The sequence below is a fragment of the Phocoena sinus genome, chromosome 11 (assembly GCF_008692025.1).
Source record: "Phocoena sinus isolate mPhoSin1 chromosome 11, mPhoSin1.pri, whole genome shotgun sequence".
NCBI classification, from domain to species: Eukaryota; Metazoa; Chordata; class Mammalia; order Artiodactyla; family Phocoenidae; genus Phocoena; species Phocoena sinus.
In genome coordinates this window covers 70,632,935-70,650,438 of record NC_045773.1, presented here as the reverse complement: position 1 = coordinate 70,650,438, position 17,504 = coordinate 70,632,935, and the positions used below count along the sequence as shown (strand labels likewise).

General features: G+C 54.2%; 1 protein-coding gene across 3 annotated transcripts in view; it reads right to left on the bottom strand.

Moving 5' to 3' along the window:
- The window catches only part of FOXP4 (forkhead box P4), a 50,834-nt gene that overhangs the window by 28,775 nt on the left and 4,555 nt on the right, over positions 1–17,504 (bottom strand). For all 3 annotated transcript variants that reach the window (XM_032649693.1, XM_032649691.1, XM_032649692.1), the window contains exon 2: positions 3,458–3,683. In XM_032649693.1, coding sequence (XP_032505584.1) covers positions 3,458–3,667 — 210 coding nt within the window. In that variant the 5' untranslated portion in view covers positions 3,668–3,683. The remainder of the gene's footprint in view (positions 1–3,457; positions 3,684–17,504) is intronic.

The window sequence follows — 17,504 nt, the reverse complement described above, 5'->3', positions numbered from 1 at the left end:
GGAGAAAATGCAGGGGCGACCTTCAAAGAAAAAAGCCATCCTAGAGGGGAAGTATGCGGCCGGGGGCCACTGAGGAAGGAGACTTTGTCTTGGTGAAGGAAGGGAGGGGGCTGACGGGCAGCTGGCACGCCTGTTCGGTTCAAGGCATTCTTTAACAGCAGCTGGGGATCACCAACTCCAGCGGGCCAGCAGGGTGCCAGGTGCAAAATAAGGTTCGATGCGTGTTTGCTGAGTGAATGCACGCTCCAGGGCCCACAGCGCTCTCCTCTCCACGCTTCCTTCTCAGGGGTGAGTCTCCAGGAGACTGGAGACCAGATGAAAGCCCCAAGGACAGAGTGGAGGCGGTGTGGCTCTGTCACTCCCCAAAAAGAGGGCTGGGAGGAGGGAGCGGGAAGCTGGGGCCTTGACTGCTGAAATGGGGCAGCCAGAGGGGGACCCTCTCTCCAGTCAGACAGAGCCTGGCAGCTGAGCCCTGTCTCCCCTACCCCGCCTCTGTTTAAACAAGCTCCCAGCCTGCTGTTGCATGGAAACAGGCGCCTGCTCTTGTTCCAAAGTGACGTGGCTGCCCTCTTCAGCACTGTTTGTTTCAGCCTAAAGTCCTGTCACCAGCCTGACTTCTGACTCGCCCTGTTTATCTCTCTCTCTCTTTTGTCAACTCATTACTCCCAAAGGCCAAGACTGCATTTCCAGGGCTTGTTTATCCAGAGCAGAGGGGCAGGGACTAACAGACCAACCGACAGACGGACCAAGAGGAGCCACGGAGGCACGAGGAGGAGGGACCCGGGCACTGCCCGAAGACCCGCTCACACCCTCTGCCTCTGGAGTGGCCACTCAGAGCCAGGGGCCACTGCTGCTTTTGTTGGTTTGTTTCAAGAGCGCTTTTAGATTGGGAGTGGAGTGCTCTCATTCACTCACCAGCAGTGGTTAATTTAGCACCTACTAAGCGCCAGGCCTTGCTGCCTCCATTTCCCTCAGGGGACTGTGAGTGTGGTGGGAGCTGAGCCCTGCACTAGGAACCGGGAGTCCTGAGATCTAGCCTTTCCCGTGTCCACCTGGGCGAGTCAGTGCTACCTCTGGCTGCCCCCTCATTGTGATATGGGAATAGTAACACCCATCTCCCCAGGATGGTGAAGCAATGAAAGACCCAAAGCACCAAACAGAGGCAAGGTGTTTGTTTGTCCTCAGAGGACTTCCTGGTGGGGGTCGAGGAGGAGGGGGCACTCGCTGGGCCACGGCCCTCTTTCCTACATTCACCCTATCCCACAAACAGTCAGAGACACTTGTTGAGGGGGGCCCAGAAAGTGTTACCCTCAAGCTCCCCCCAAAGCCTCGCTCATATATTGGAGGGAGAAGGACAGCCCACAGACTGTTTCCTTTTAATTGAAAATTTTGTAATTTTAATTTTGCAGGGTTCTTTTCATAGTTTGGAGCCAAGAAAACCTTTTTTAAGTCTCAAATATTTTCCTTGGCCCCAGGCACTACGCCCATAGTGAGCCCAAATGGATAAAACAGCCCTCCCTCCGCCTGCCTCCAAATCTCCACCCCAGTTTATTTGTGAAACAGATATAGGATTTTCCAGGACTTTGGGATATTCACCAAAACAAACAGGGATAACTGGAACGTGGAATATAGATGGTAGAACGTGGCCTGAGCGCAACGCAGAACAGAGAAACCTGATCGGTACAGACAGTTCTGTCCCTCCCCACCCCACACCTCTCCCCACTTATCCTGATATCTGTGTTCAGTCTTCTCTTTAAATAATTTTTTAAAAGAAACTTTCCAGTTTCAGTATTCCTCCCAGCCCTCCCCCGACATTCAAAATTTTTCACAGCTCTGTCTGCACAGAGGTGCAGGAGGGGAAGAGTTTTCACCCATACAAAATGGGTGGCCTTAGAGATTTCTGGTGGGGTGTGCTCTGTTATTATTTTGATGAAGGGCAGGGTTCTGCCCTTTGACCTTCTGTCCCCCGCAGGTGGTACAGATTCTGTGGGTCTCTTCCCCAGAGAACCTGTTTAGGAGGGCTTGGGAGATACCAGCAAACTCCCAAAGACCATCTCCCTGGAGAAAGGAGACAGGCCCTTACTGCTCAAGTTTCCACTGTTTGCAAGAGGAAGGAATTTTTTAAAGTCCTCAATTCTGTTCACATCCGTACTGACCAGGGATTTTACACCCAAACTGCATCTGATCCTAACAACCCCGGTACTTTAGGTGCCAAGAGGTAAGGGAAGCCCAGGACTGGCCAAGGTTGACAGCTGGGAAGGGGCAGGCTGGGGCTTAGCCTGGGTTTGTTCAGTTCCTGCATCAATGCTGGCTGACCAGCTCAGCGCAGAGCGCGGGGCCGGGCTTCTGACGGTGCTGCTTCCAGTCTGACCTCTAGCTTCAAGAAGTGTGGTGGTAAAGGGCCCCTTAGGGGCTATGGAGTCAGAGAAGGAGCCCCAGGGCAAACCTGGGAGAGAGCATGAGGGCGATGTGGGTACACACATCTGTGTGCATGAGGCGGGGGTGGGGTAGGGGCAGGGAGGAACATGCAGTACCCGAATTTTCCACATTCCCAGCAGAGCCCCCAAGGGGCAATGCCACCAGCAGTGATTCGAGGAGCAAAGTCAAATAAGAGGAGCATCCCAAGGCCAGGGCTGGCTGGGCCGGTTCTCCTGAACTTGTCAAGCATGATTCTCCCTTTTTCCCCGGGGTGGGGCCAGGACCTGGGGCCCCTGCTCTGTCATGAGCCAGCTAGGCTTCCCCACCCCCTAAGGCCTCTGGATCCTCAGAGAGGCTGGTCTTGGACTCCTGAACTCTGCAGTTTAGGGTGGGAATGATGAAGGGGAAGAGGGCGGGGGACGCAGACAGGGCTGCCAGTCTGAGCACTGAAAATGGAGGCCTGCCTCTGCCTACTGCTCTGGACCTTTTCCCAGCTGCCTTGACCCTTGGTGCCTGGAAGTTTAATCTCACAGCTAGCCTGCATCAGGGGCCCAGGCAGAGGTGGAGGTGGGGAACATTTTATAATGCAAATAAAATGAAGATACCACTGTGCACAGCCCCCCTCCCCCAAAGAGCACACACCTAGAGCAGGGTCTCCCTACCCCAACCCTGTTTGTTAACTTAGCAGGGGTGCGGGAGGAGAGCCCAGGCGCCCACCCACCCAAGACGCACACCCTCAAGCCTGCTGCCCAGGCGTCTGTCTGCCCTTGTGGGCATTTCTGAGGCTGTTCTAAGGTCCATGATCTCAAGGCGCCCAGCCCCACTTCTCTTTCTGGGAGGGCTGCTCTCCCCCTGCCTTAGTGACCACTCGAATGGGAGCGCACACAGGGGGTCCCTGCAGGCTGGACCTTCTCAAGAATGTTAAAGTGAGGCTGTGTGGCAGGGAGCGGTGGCCCCCAGGTGGCCAGGGTGTAGTGGGAAGAGGCCTGGCGCCCCTCTCCCCTCTCCTGGGTTGCTGGGGAGAGGCACCAGCTCCTACCTGTTGCTGCTGGAAGTGGAGCAGCTCCGCAGGGCTCATCTCGCCGTTGCTGTCTGGGCCCGCGGCCGCATCCCTGCCTGCGCTGCCTCCGGCGGGGGCCCCGCCACCACTGCCGCCGCCGCCGCCATCCGCCTGCCCGGAGAGGCTGCCCACGCCGTTCTGACCAGACGGAGCCGACCTGATTGTCTCCGAGGCGGATTCCACCATCATGTCGCTCTAGCGGGACCTGGAGGGGGAGGAGAGACACGGGGGAGGGGCTGAGGCTGGACAGGCAGGGCGGGTTCCACCCGGGGAAGCAGTCGGTGTCCTTCAACACCCCATCCCCAAATGACATAACCCCCACCAAGTCCTGGGGCGGCTTCTCCCTCTCAGCTTCCTGGAGGCTGATCCTGGGACCCCTGTTGCGGTGCAGACCCTCCCTCCTAAGGTCACCCTCCGCCCCAGGCAAGGGCAGCTCCAGACTGAATTGGAGGCCACCCGTTGCCCCCCTCCCCCACATTTCCTCGAGGAGGCGCTACCCCCCCCAACCCCCCCCACACCCAAACCGGTTCAGGCCTCTCCCTCCAGGCTAGTGTGTAGGGCGGGGGGGGGGGGGGGGGGGGGAGTGTCCTGCAAGGACCTGAAAGCAGGTGAGCTAGTCCCCAGAACCACCATATTGCCCCCCTCCCCAACCCGCCCCCCACCCACACGCACCTGTGATGGCCTTTGTGTTTGTTCCCCCCCTAGATGGGGAGTTCCCCGAGAGCAGGGCCTCCTTCCTGCACGCCCCCCCCCACCCCCACCTCAACACACACAGCAAAAGCCGCTGCCATTTTCCCAGCAAATGTTGGGTGCTAGACCCTCTGCTGGGCCTGGAGCTGTGCAACGAAGGCAGCTGGTGGTCCGACTTCTCTGACCTTCCATTCTAAGGCCTCCAGACCAGCACCTGGCCCAAAGCAGACACTCAATATTTACTGTCTCTACAGGCAGCAAGAGCCCTTCTCACAAGAATTGTGGGAGAATAGTTTTTTGGGGGTTTTAAAAAATGTATTTATTTATTTTTGGCTGCGTTGGGTCTTCGTTGCTGCACAAGGGCTTTCTCTAGTTGCGGAGAGTTGGGGCTACCCTTTGTTGCGGTGCGCAGGCTTCTCATTGCAGTGGCTTCTCTTGCTGCGGAGCACGGGCTCTAGGTGTGCGGGCTTCAGTAGTTGTGGCACGTGGGCTCAGTAGTTGTGGTACACGGGCTTAGTTGCTCCACAGCGTGTGGGATCTTCCTGGACCAGGGCTCAAACCTGTGTCTCCTGCATTGGCAGGTGGATTCTTAACCACTGTGCCACCAGGGAAGTCCCGGGAGATAATTATCATCTTGATTTTACAGATGGGAAACTGAGGGTCCAGACAGTCAGAGGATTTACCCAAGGCAGAGTCAAGGCCTGAATCCCGTATCTTCCCCCATCTCCCCCAACTGCCTCTCAAGAGTCGCTGAAACATGCTCAGAAAGAGAGAGGGTATGACTGGGATGGCTATGGTTAGCGAGGAGGAGGCCTGGGTTTCCTTCTACAACTCACGGAGGCTGTACTATCTCAGGGGCTCGTACACAGACTATGAAGCAGATGGGGGACTTCAGTATGCAGAGCTGTTCTCAAAGTCTGGGGTCTCCAGCTATCGTCAGATTCACAGCCCCCTGAGAGGAACAAAAGTTTCAGCCAAACAGGACACAGTTGGTATTCCCCACTGATCTTTGACATAAGTCTTAAACTCCCTAAACCTCAGTTTCTTTGTTTTTGTGTAAGTAATTACGCCAAGCCTCTCAGATCCTGTGAGGAGTAAATAAAACAGCACATGCAAACCACCTGGCAGAGTAAGCGCCAATAATGATGTGTCCCTTCTTCACCTGCCCTATTTGTAAGGGTGAACACCCTGGGCTCAGAGAGGTCAAAGACCTGGCCCAGATCACACAGCGATCGGGCTGGAAGGCAGCCAGCGTTCTTCCCTCCCTTCTTGATTACCTTTCGGCCTTGGCAGACCCCACAACCACACGGTGTCCCTGACCCAATAAACAGGTGCAGGAGGGCCTTAATAGAGAAACTGCTGGAAGGATTATTTCCCGAGTTCCTTCTCCGAGGTGGCAGCTCCCCAATTCTCTTTCACTCTGGAGGAACTCTTTCTCCTCACTCTATTGGGCCATTTGCTGTTTTTGTCCCCACTGTCAGCAGAGTGGGGAAGATAGTGAGAGTATCTAGGTGTGCTTGGGGGGTTGGGGGGACAGAGCACTGTGAAAGGCCCGTGGGGAGGCCACTAGTTCACGTGTGTGCCATGTCACCCTGCTCTTGTGACTCTAGGTGTCTGTCCCAGTGGACCTGTGTGGCCTCCTGGGTGACCCTGTGCTGCTGGAGTGTCCCACGTTTGTGCATTTCTCTGTGTTCCCAAGGGCTTGTTGCTCCCCCACCCGCCAGCTGCTGCTCCCAATCCTGGGTTCTGTGAGGAGCTGGGCCAGGGGCAAGGGCAAGGTTGGGGGCAACGGTTCAGAAGAGACTGAGCACTTGGTCTCCGGCCTTAATGGTCGTGTCAGCCCCAGGGCCAGTAGCTACCAAATGATGGATGGGGTGGGCACCGTCCTCCATCCGCCAGAGCACAGGGCTCCAGCCCCTCCCCACAACCGCCCACCCGGATCCCTCCCAGCAGCCCACAGAGCACCTTCCCTCACTCAGGCCTGGGCCCCAGCTACACGAGGGGGATGGGGAGACAGCAGGGGCCGCTCTGCTCTCCCTCTGCCTGACCCTGGCCCTGCTGGGGGTGGAGAACAGCTGCCTGCCCCGATTCCAAGTCTACTTCCCTGAGATCTGAAAACTCCTGGGCCCCAGGGGACAAAGACCAGAGCCTCAGGGGTGTGTGTGCACAGGAGAAAGGAGAGAGAATCCAGCAGTTTCTTCTTGGGGTAAGGGAGAGTGCCCCCCTTCCAACATTCACACACACCATAAAGTTGATCAGACAGCAAGTTTGGAAAAGGAAGAAAAAAGGAAGGAGGATGCAAACAGAGGTGCCCTTTTCTTTTCTTTTTATTGGGGGGGGGGGGCGACAGAGCGACACCCAGTGAACAAAGTAATTGCTGCAATGTGGCTGTAATAACAGCTATTCAAGGGCTGATCATTCATATTAAACAGGGTGAAGCCAGCCTCTCATCTGCATGCTTGAGATTATATGCACTTGAAAAGTCATTTCCGCAGGCTGTACGAATGGCATTAATTCCCACGTGGCGCGCTGCTCTGCCCCCTCCCGGGGCCTTCACCTCCTTCCAGGCTCGCGCCTGCCTGTCCACCAATACCAATCCAAACCTGCAAGTGGGTGCTCCCAGGACTCTCCTCACCTCTGTCCTGAGACACCTGTCCTCCTGAGAAGCACAGCGGCAGCCTCAAGCCTCCTTGCCTGTCTGTGTGCAGGTGTTGCAACAGCACTGCGGTGCTCCCTGCACTGTGGGTGAGCAGGCTCTGGGTGCCTGGCGCCCCGCCAGGTAGGGATGGGGTGGGGTGGAGTGGGGTACTGGAGGCAGGCCTTGATATCCGTGCCCTGCACCCACCACAAGGGTGTGGGCTGGAGGGGGGAAAGGCAGAGTCCATGGGAGCCTGGACTCTGGCTAGAGAAGGCAGGGGACTGGGTGTCAGGGGGCCTGAGCTCAGTCACAACCAGCTGTGACTTCTCTGTCCTCCTCCTTCTCTGGGCCTCCATTTCCCCATCCCTACATGGAGAGGTGGTCTTGAAGGTCTCTTCTGACTTGAAAACTCGAGGAGGAAAAAATCCCTCGTCAGTATGTACACAAGAAGCCACCGTGTTCTAGCGGCTGGTGAGAGCCATGGAGGCTCCACTTAAATCACAGCTGTCCCTTTCCCAAAGGGAAATGTATGCCTCAAATTTCCCAATGGGGACCAGGGCTGCCTGCTCTGGTACCGAGGGGGACCCTCCAGGAGCCCCCTCCTCCATTCACTCCCACCCTTTCGCCTCTCTCCACACACTCCTATCCTGCCAATCCGTGCTCCCGCCCCAGGTACCCATTTCCTCAGCAAAGAGCTGCTGACTACCTGCAGAAGTGGAGAGGCGCTCTGGGAATGAGACCATCAGGTTTCAAGGGCCAGCTGTGTGACCTTGGGCAAGTCACTGGGCTCATACCAACAAGTAAGGAGAGGAAATTAGAAGGCCTTTCTAGGATTTGCTAAAATTGAGGCCCACCCCTGCCTTCCCTGCACCCTCTCCTACGCTGTGCTGGGGGCAGAGGCCAAGTCATTTCCTGTGCTCTAGGATTTTTTGTCTGGGGCGCTGGTCCTGTCCTTGGGTAGGTCCTGGTCTTCCGTCTCTCAGGGTTCCCTTGGGGAGCCAGGGCACCTCGGAGCCTTTGGCCAGTACCCCGACGCTCCCGCAGACGACGCCGTCGAAAGGAAGGAAGTAAGGGAGGGAGGGAGGAAGAAAGGAAGCAAGCCAGCAAGCAGGGTCAAAGCCACAGCCGCCTCTTCCGCTCCGCGGGAGTCTGCGGGCCGCCGGGGGGGGGGAGGGTGTGCGTGGGGGTCCCACTTCCCGAGGCTCCTGGCCCTTCGAAGAACGCGGGCTCTCAATGAGGGCCGCCTCAGAACGCGCCCGGGTCCGCCTCTGTCCCCTCCCTGGCCGGAAGTGACGAGTTCCACCTACCTTGGGGCCAAAGGGAGGACCCAAGGGCTAGGGTGCTTTCGGGGGAGGGGAAAAGGACGGGGGAGCCCCACACGCGTAGAAACTTTTTGTGCCTTTTCCGCGGGCCCATATGGTGTACGGAGTATTAATTACCGTAGCTTTTTAATTAACAATCGCTTAATCTGAGCCGTAACATTTGCCACGACACCCTACGCCTCGTTGCGAACCCGCGCCGCCCGCCCTGCCAACTCATCAATTAATTTTTATTGACGTTTTCTTCCCCAAACAGGCACAATACCAGGGTTTTCCAATTAACACCTCCGCGATCTCTAATTAGTGCAATTAACAGACTGATGGATGCCCGGAGTTTACCCGCGAGGGAGGGAGGAAGGGAAGGAGGGAAGGGGCGGGGCAGTCCCCAGCGCGCTCTCTCTCCCGGCGCGCGTCCCGCAGGGCGCACACGTGCATGCGCTCAGCCTGAGATGGGGCGCACCCCCAGCTCTTAGGGGAGCACGGCGGGTGGGGACGTGACCACAGGTAACCTGTACCCAGAGCAATGGTGGTGATTTGAGTTGAAATAGCAGACACAGCCCTTTTGGAAACCTAGAACCTAGTTGGAGAGACAGCTGAAAGCCTGAGACTAGAAGTTGGGAAACTGGCTTCTAGCCCCAGCTCTATCACCAACTTGCTGTGTGACTTGGGCCAAGTTAGTTCTCCCCTTTTCTTCTCTGTATGATGGGGGAAACTAGACTAGATGTAACTACCAATTTATAATGCATACCCCTATCAACTTCCAAGAAAGACTGGGAAGCAGACTGCAATAAAAGACAGATAAAGCTACTTAAAATGTAGTATCATGGGGTAGTAGGAAGGGAGAATAAACAGGCCGAGATCTTAAGCCAGAGGATCTCACACTTGAGTGCATCAGAATCACCTTGGAGGGCTTGTTAAAATACAGATTCCTGGGCCCCAGGCCTGGAGCTTCTGATTTTAGGTCTCTGGAATGAGCCTGAGAATTCATTTCTAAAAAGTTCCCAGGCGATGCTGATGCTGTCTGTCCAATACAACAGGGCTTCAACGATGAGCACTGGCTTTCGGTTATGAGCTTCCTGGTGGCCAAAACGAGATGACCTACCTCCAAGACCATTAATTCATTCAACATGGATTTCGTGCCCCATTGAGCTAAGCACTGAAGACCTATCTGCAGGAAACTGAAATTCGGTCCTGGACCCCTACAGGCTTACAAAACACAAGCCAGTACAGGTGTCCTGGCTGCTTTGAGGGCAACTGGTAATAATGGAGGTCCTATCTCCCCTCCCTTTTTTTCCTGGGTAAACCTGGCATTTGCCTTTTCGAAAGTTTAGCCACTAGTGGAGTTATGGTCATGAACAAAGTCATTCTTCTCTCTCCTCTGACGCTGGCCAGGAGAATATTTCACCAGCAATGACCCTTCATCCATTCATTGGTTCAACAAATATTTAAGCACTTACCCATGTGCCAGGCTGTGTGTGTGCAGACCTGAACAGAACAGGGCACAGGCCCCGCTCTCCTGGAGCTAATGTTCCCAGGAGGTGAGGCAGATGATAAACAAGGACACAAACAGATAAGCTCAAATAAAATAAATTCTATCAAATATGAGTGCAGGGAATAAACAGGGGGATCTAATTTACACGGGGACAGGGAAGGCTTCCTTTTAAAATGGCATCTATACTTAGAAAAGAATGAGCGGGTATGGGTCAGGTACACTGAATGCAGGGGACCAGCATATGCAAAAGCCCTTATTTTACAAGAGAAGTCACTGGTTTCAGACCTTCTTCGGAGCAAAACGTCTTTGAAATGGACACATTTCTAGATTATATAAAAAGACACCTAAGTGGGTACCACACAGAACAGGGCATGAGGATGCCCTCTATTTCCTTCTTTCTCTTTCTTTTCCTTTCTCTCTAGCTGTCCTGCTATCAGCTCTTACTTGTGTCAAGGGACGGAAAGCAGAGGGCTTTTCAGAGCAATGAGCACTGACATTTCAAGTAACTTGGGATACTTCCCAATCTCTCATCCCAAGACCCAGGGATCCCCTTCCCCATTCAGCTCAGGCCCCAAAGGCCCACTGGCTTCAGGCCTCCAGGTGAGGGAGGGCTCAGGCAGGAGCCACTTTGGGCCTCAGACTTTCTTATCAGCCCCTCATTTGGCATCCTACCTGCTGACCCTGCTCTGATCTCTTATTACCTCTGTAATTAGAACATGAGCAGTGAGGTCACCATTCTGAGCCTTGTTTTCCTTGTTTACCATACGAAGCTAATACCAATAACCCTTCCTTTCAGGGTTGCTGTGGTATCAAATAAAATACACTGCCAGAGAAGGTGTTCAGAGAAGGGTATTAACTACAGTTATGGGGACCCAGCAAGTCCAGATCCCATCCCCTCATCCTAGCCTTATGGTTTGGCATTTGAGGAAAGTGAGACAGAATCCAAGGGTTAGAATGTCTCTGTAGCTCCAAAATGGGTCCCCACACCAGAGCAGGGTGATGTGAGTCACACGACTACTTGGTTCTCTGATCAGCCCGGCAGTGTCTCTCCTCAAGCAGATGGGGCTGTCAGAGTTCCAGAAGAAGCTCAAACCCTCTCCAGGCCCATGCCCTCCCTGTACTCGGGGACTCTCCCTTGTGTGGGTCAGAGGCTGGCACCCTCGGTTTTCTCCCTAAGACTCCCACTTCAGCCTGAGAGTCTCCCTAAATGACACACTAGGAGCTATCTGGTCCAACTTTAGGGACCATTCAAGGCCTCTTCTTGGCACAAAACTTCCAAGCCCAAGGAGCTAGTGCATGTGGCAGGGTGAGGACACACCTCTAAAAGGCTGCAGCAACCTCTGATTTAGAAGGGGAGCCACCATCCTGGGCTGTCTGTTCCAGGTTCTCCCCCAAGTTTGTTTATTTATGGCTGCGCTGGGTCTTCGTTGCAGTGTGCGGGCTTCTCATGGCAGTGGCTTCTCTTGCTGCGGAGCAAGGGCTCTAGGTGCGTGGGCTTCAGTAGTTGTGGCTTGTGGGCTCTAGAGCACAGGTTCAGTAGTTGTGGCACACAGGCTTAGTTGCTCTTAGCCACTGTGCCACCAGGGAAGTCCTCTCCCCCAGATTTCAATAACTTTATTTTCTAATCATAAAAGTAAGATGTCCTGGTAGAAGAATATGAAGAAAAAGTAAGGAGACTTATAAGTACCTCATAAGATCCTTTTGGGATCCACCCCTTCCAGTCTCATCCATTTTCACCCTCTTTGGGCATATAAACATGTAAAACGTGAGCTTGGGCTCATAATCTGTACATGGTTTGAATTTTTCTGTTTTCCCACTCACCACTTATGGTCATAACCATTTCCACATGACATCAAATATTTTAATTAACAGTTTTCAGTGGTCACAGAGTCATTTGAATGGGCTGTGTGTTCCAGGATTTATTGAGCAAATCCCCTAAAGCTGGACATCCAGGCTGCTGCCTGTGTTTTCGCTTAGACACTGTAATAAACGCCCTCACGTGAACAGAATATTCTCCATTCCTAGTTGCTTAGGATACAGGTTTAGGTAGAATTGTACAGTTTTAAGGCTCCTGATACACTTATTCCTTAATTGATGTCCATAAAATGTGTGCTGACTTTGCCCTACCTTCAGCAGTGCACCCCTGTCCCAGAGGACTCACAAGCTTTTTTTTTTTTTTTTTTTAAGCTATCTTCCTCCATTCTCCTCAGCTCCTTCTTCAGGGGATTCTCAGATTCTGCTTATGGTATTGAGAACCCAACACTACCGACCCTGTCAAATCTGGGCACATAGCTGGGTGATGGGCCTCTCTGCCTGCAGCTGACACTGGGCACAGTGGGTACTGGCATTTGGACACACAGAGGGGGATAAAACACAGCCCTTGCTTTGGGGGGGTGGGTTATAGTTTGGTGGAGAAAGGAAGACATACAGACAAACACAAGCATTTAAAAAATACACATACTGGGACTTTCCTGGCGGTTCAGTGGTTAAGACTCTGAGTTTCCACTGCAGGGGGCGTGGGCTCAATCCCCTGACAGGGAGCTAAGATCCCACATGCCATGCAGTGGGGCCAAAAATTAAAAAAAATCATACCTAGGTTCCACCCCAGATCAATTTAATTGGATTATCTGGGATCCAGGCATGGATAATTTACAAAGTTCTTCCAAGTATTCTAAACTTCAAGTACAGCCAGGGTTGAGAACCTCTGCCCTACAAAACACACACAACTTTACAAATGTTAAGTAGATACTGGGGGGTGGCGTGGTTGCTAGCTATGGGTGCCTAGAGGGAGTGGGGGTGCTCCGGGAAGGCTTCCTGTAGGAGGTGACTTCTGAGCTGAGTTTTATGGAAGTGAAGCCTGGGCACACAATTTGTGAATATATTTTAATAACAACCATTCCACTCAGAGTCCTTGAAAGTTCTTTCCCATACCCTGTCACACACAACCTGCACTCTGACAGATGAAGGAACCATACTTCAAACATGTTTAGTGATGTGTCAAGGTCACTTGGCTGCTAGGAGGTTGAGCCAAACTGAAACCCTATAGCTCTTCTGACTCCCAAACCAGTGCTCTTCCCCAGAATTCCACCTCAGACGTGGCAAGGCCCAGAGGGCGGTCACTCTGGAATTTCCCTGGAATCTGAACCTTTCCCCACCACCATCACCACACCCCAGCGCACTTTCACTGGCTCTGGCCCCAAAATGCTCCCAGCAGGCCCTTGCAAGGTGGCCTCCCTCTACACGCCTTCCAAGTACCATGACCAAAAGGAAGAATTAACAAAAAGAAAAAAAAAAAAGAAAAAAAGAGAACCAAAGATCCCACTCCATCTCATTAAGAAAGTAAACATAAGAGCCATCTAAGTGTCTAATTAAGCTTCTAATTAGTCCCTGCTTGTTACTAATGCAAATTAGATTACTCCGCTTAACTACAGCATGTCCACAACACCCTTGTTAATTGCGGCCTTTTGAAATTAAATTACTCCCTAATTAGCATATCAAAGCCATTGATTCGGAGCTGGGAAAGATGAGGGCAAAAGGAGCCGAATGCCAAGTTTGGTTAATCAGAGACGGCTAATTAAATAGTGCCGTCTTTCGTGGGGGGCCCGCTGGTTAAGAGGTGGGGTACTCATCCCGGGCCCAAATGGCCATCTGGAGCCTGGTTCTGGTAGTGCCCTTGGCACCAGGGGGCTCCAGCTGGGCTGGGACAGACCAGTAGTCTGGCCTTCTCTGGGGCCCTGGCTGTTCTGCCCAGCCCGCCTCTGACATGCCCTGGCCCCTTCCTTTGTCTCTCCTGATGATATCTAGGGTGGCATTCACAGGGATCTTGGGTACCAACTCAGGGGCATCCAAAAAACACACCCATATTCGAATTGCAAGATTCAGCATCCTTCCACATCCCTCTCCCTGTTCCAAGATGAATTCTGGAAAGGTGACTGCTCCCAGTGCTTCTCTAATCCCCACCTGTGGTTCCATTCTCGGAAGAAAGTCTCCCCATCCCCAACAAAAAGTACATAAATTTCGGGGGGGGGGCAGGTAAGAGGGTGATGACTTTCACAAAGGGGGCTCACCTGGGCAGGGATGGGCTGATTTCAGCTTGGAACAGACCCCTCAAAACACAAGACCCTGTAATTCCCTCCGTGGTAGAAGGAAGGGGAAAAAAAATCACCCACCACCATCAGTTCCTAAGCAGCTGTGCAAGAATTAGATTTGGGTCAGGGTGTCCTTCAAGGTCTTCTCTGCGCTCTCGTACAGACCCTGCAAAGCCTCTCAGACACCTGCCCCCCCCCCCCCCAGCTCTTCCTAGAATACTGAGGATGGGCAAAATCTCCATGAAGAAGTTGCTGAGGGCTTCCCTGGTGGCGCAGTGGTTGAGGGTCCGCCTGCCGATGCAGGGGACACGGGTTCGTGCCCCGGTCTGGGAGGATCCCACATGCCACGGAGCGGCTGGGCCCGTGAGCCATGGCCACTGAGCCTGTGCGTCCGGAGCCTGTCTGTGCTCTGCGGCGGGAGAGGCCACAGCCCGCACCGCTAAAAAAAAAAAAAAAAAAAAAAGTTGCTAACTGAAACGCCCTCAGGAGCTAGGCGGGTCCCCAAGAGGGCCAAGTGGGAAGTGGAGGGTACTCAATCCCAGTCTATCTTTACCCCACAGAAATGCAGGCTCCAGTGTTTGATAGGGTTTGGGTTTTTCAAAAGCAGCCAAGTGGGGATATTTATGTGAAATTTACCACCGTAATAAACTTTGTGTGAGCCGACAAAACACATAAGGGGTGAGGTTAGTCCATTTGTGACCTCAGCCCTTATGGTCAGCATTCTAGACAGGCAGGTTCCAGTCAGCTGTGTGACCCTGGACAAGTTACATCACCTCTCTGGGCCTGGGGACCTCACCTGTCAAACAAGAACAAGGAGGTATGTGAAATGGCAAAGCACAGTTCCTCAGTCAGGGTCTGGTGACCACCTAGTTCTACTCTGTACCCGCCATAATCCCTTCCCAGACTTCGGATGTCTTCTAGAACCTTCTTCCTCCATCTTCCATGCAGAAGGCAGAGTCTGGGCTTCCAGGTGTCCTTGGCAATGCTGAGGGCTTGTTCCTACAAATGCCTGACTTGGCAGCTGGGCAGCTAGGAGGTACACACCTATGCTCTCTGCCCTACATTTAACGGATTAGCCCTGGTGGGTGCAACAGATCTCAAATGCCTCTTCTAAAAAAGACAGAACTTTCACAAGAACAAAATCTTGACAACGGACAGGTCCCTAGCCTGGTCCTCAGTGTCCCCCTCCCCCAACTAGGGTGTGTATATGTGTGTGTCTGTGTCTGTGACTCTGTCCACAGCTCTCCTTCCCCCAGTTCTCCTCTCCAAGTTTCTCACCAGCAGCCCCCGCAGCACAGAGTCAGGGTCATGGCCAAATTCCCAAAGGGTTTGGTTTTGCTGATTTACCGAGGGATCAACCAGTGCCCAGGGGAGAGGAAGCCCCCGCCCCCACTCCCCAGTGCCCAGCTCAAAAGGGTGAATCTCAGGCAGTGCCCAGTCCATGGGTATCCATCCAAACCAAATTGGTCTAAAGGGCCCATAACAGTGGTTTTATTTTAGAAAACAAGTGAAATTTAAAGCAAAGCAGAAAAAGATAACTGGGGAAGGGGTGAGGCTGTCCTGGTGTGAGGGGGAGGGCGGAGTGGTGGTACGAGCGGGCCAAGCTGCTGCCCGCCTCGCTGAGCTCTCTCTCCCAACGAGATTCAATTAATTGATAACAAGAGGCATCAAATTAATTTCTGGAGGATGTGAGATTCTGATGAAGGGAAATCTCGTAGATGGGGATCGGGTGGGAGGCGGCGGGCAGCGCCCCCTCTAATCAGGCTCCACTGCCTAATTGGGGAGAAGGAGACTTGCCTGGGCCGCTTGGCCGTCTGCCCCACGCTCCACAGCGCCCCTTTCGGGCAGGACACGCGGAGGCAGTGAGCTCCGGATGCGTGGAACAAAGCGGGCCAGTCTCCTCTCACCCAACGCCCAACTCCCTCCTCCCCGCCACCAGCCCACAGCTGCAGGGAAGGGCGGGGGCAGGGAGAGTTGAGTGTGGGTGCTCCCTCACCAACTGCACAGTTATGAAAACCAGAGCCCAGAGAGAAGACTGTCACGCCTAAGGTCACAGAGGGAATGAGGAAGCTGGTAGCAGTGCGCTTACTGGTGCCCCTCAAGCGTGAGTCCCAGACCCATGCGACCCAGATGGGCGAAGTCATCCCCAAGCTCAAGGAGGTCAGCACACAGCGTGGGAGACCCTCCCTGTAGCTAAAAGATAGAGGCCACCCGCCCCCTCTTCCAGAGTTCCCTGGACCCCCAAACCCCAACATCTTAGGGCCGAAGACACCCGGCGCGTGCGCTTCCCCGCACCTCGCAAAGATGTGCTCGCGGAGGCTCAGGGTAACACTGGCCGGGCTAGTAACCCAGAGTGAGTGCCCGCAGCTGGGGGGCAAGGACCGGGAGCCCTGGCTCTCCTGAGAACCCTGGAGGCTTCCTAAAGGAAGGATTCTCCCAAGTGCCTCTGTGCCTCCGGCTCCAACCCAGAGATGTGGAAGCCTCCAGAGCACTGCGCCCAAGCCCTTACAGTAGCCGCCGCTCCCTCGGTCTCCTGCATATCCTGAGTTCCCATCTCTCCCCCAAATTCTCCTCAGCTGCGCCCGCCCTTTTCTTTCAGGGTGTGATACACATCTGCCCAAAGAACCCCCTGAAGGAGTGAAAGGAGGAAGTATATGCTACCCTCTTTTGGACCAACTTCTTTCGGCCTGGGTCTCCTGGAAGCCTGAGCTCCAGAGCTGGGAAAATGAATCCCAGGGAGCCCGCCCTCCAGCACACCCGGTTGAAGAAACAAGAACAGAAGCCCCTTCACCAGCCCACGAGCCATTTTCCCTTCACACAGCTCAGCCCTCCTGAAGGCTCTCCTGTGCCGGCTGTGGAGTGTGAGGACCGGAGCCTGCCTCCAGTCACCAGAACCTGTGGGAAAGATCCTCACTGGGGCACTTGCTCCATTTCTGATTTTCCAAGTTGTAAGCGAGCCACCTCTTATTAAACCTCTTCACCTAGACTCCTGTGGGCCACGGCACACAGCGATGGCTCCACAATGTTTGTGGAATGGAGAGCAGGAGTCCCGGTCTCCATGCCCGGATCCACCCTGCCCTCCTGTTACCACCATTTGTCCCTCCCTCGTTGCCGGGGGGAATTCTGGGTAATTTCCACCCGCTGACCCTGCCTACCTTGAACAAATGCAGAGGGTCACTGGTCTACACACCTCACTTTGTTACTGTCTGAGGAAAAACCATCTCCCCTCCCCTCCCCTCCCTCCCATTTGCACCGTAGCCCAGGTCAGGTGCCATCAGAAAACTCCAAGTAGGAGAGAAGACTTTCCCCATGCCCCGCACCACCAACGACTCCACACACCCTCAGGTCCCCCAGCTTGGGAGGCTTCAGCTGGGCAGAGGATGGGGCCTGGGGAGGTGGGCAGAGCTGCTGGGATTTGGGGAACAGGCTGCATGGCTATGACCAGGGCTGGGGAGAAGAAAGGCACCGGGCTGCACTGGAGCAAGGGACAGCCAGGTAAAGATCCTGGGAGGAGTCATCCTGGGACAAGGAACAAAGGAAGGAAGGGCATCAGCCTGGCCCAGGCTTGAATGGCTCACTCCTTTGAGGGACCAGATGCTTTGACTCTATGGCTCAGCGCTCTGTGGCCTTGTCCAAATGGGCACCTTTTGTGCTAGGAGCTCTTCATTTCCAGCTCAGGCAGGCATGCCCCGAGTCCAGGCTCTGCACAGGGCCCACGAAACGCCATCTCACAAGACCACTGCGTCTGCAAGCCTCAGGGTTTGGAGTAGAGGGTTCCTGCTGTAACCCCAGCAGGGCA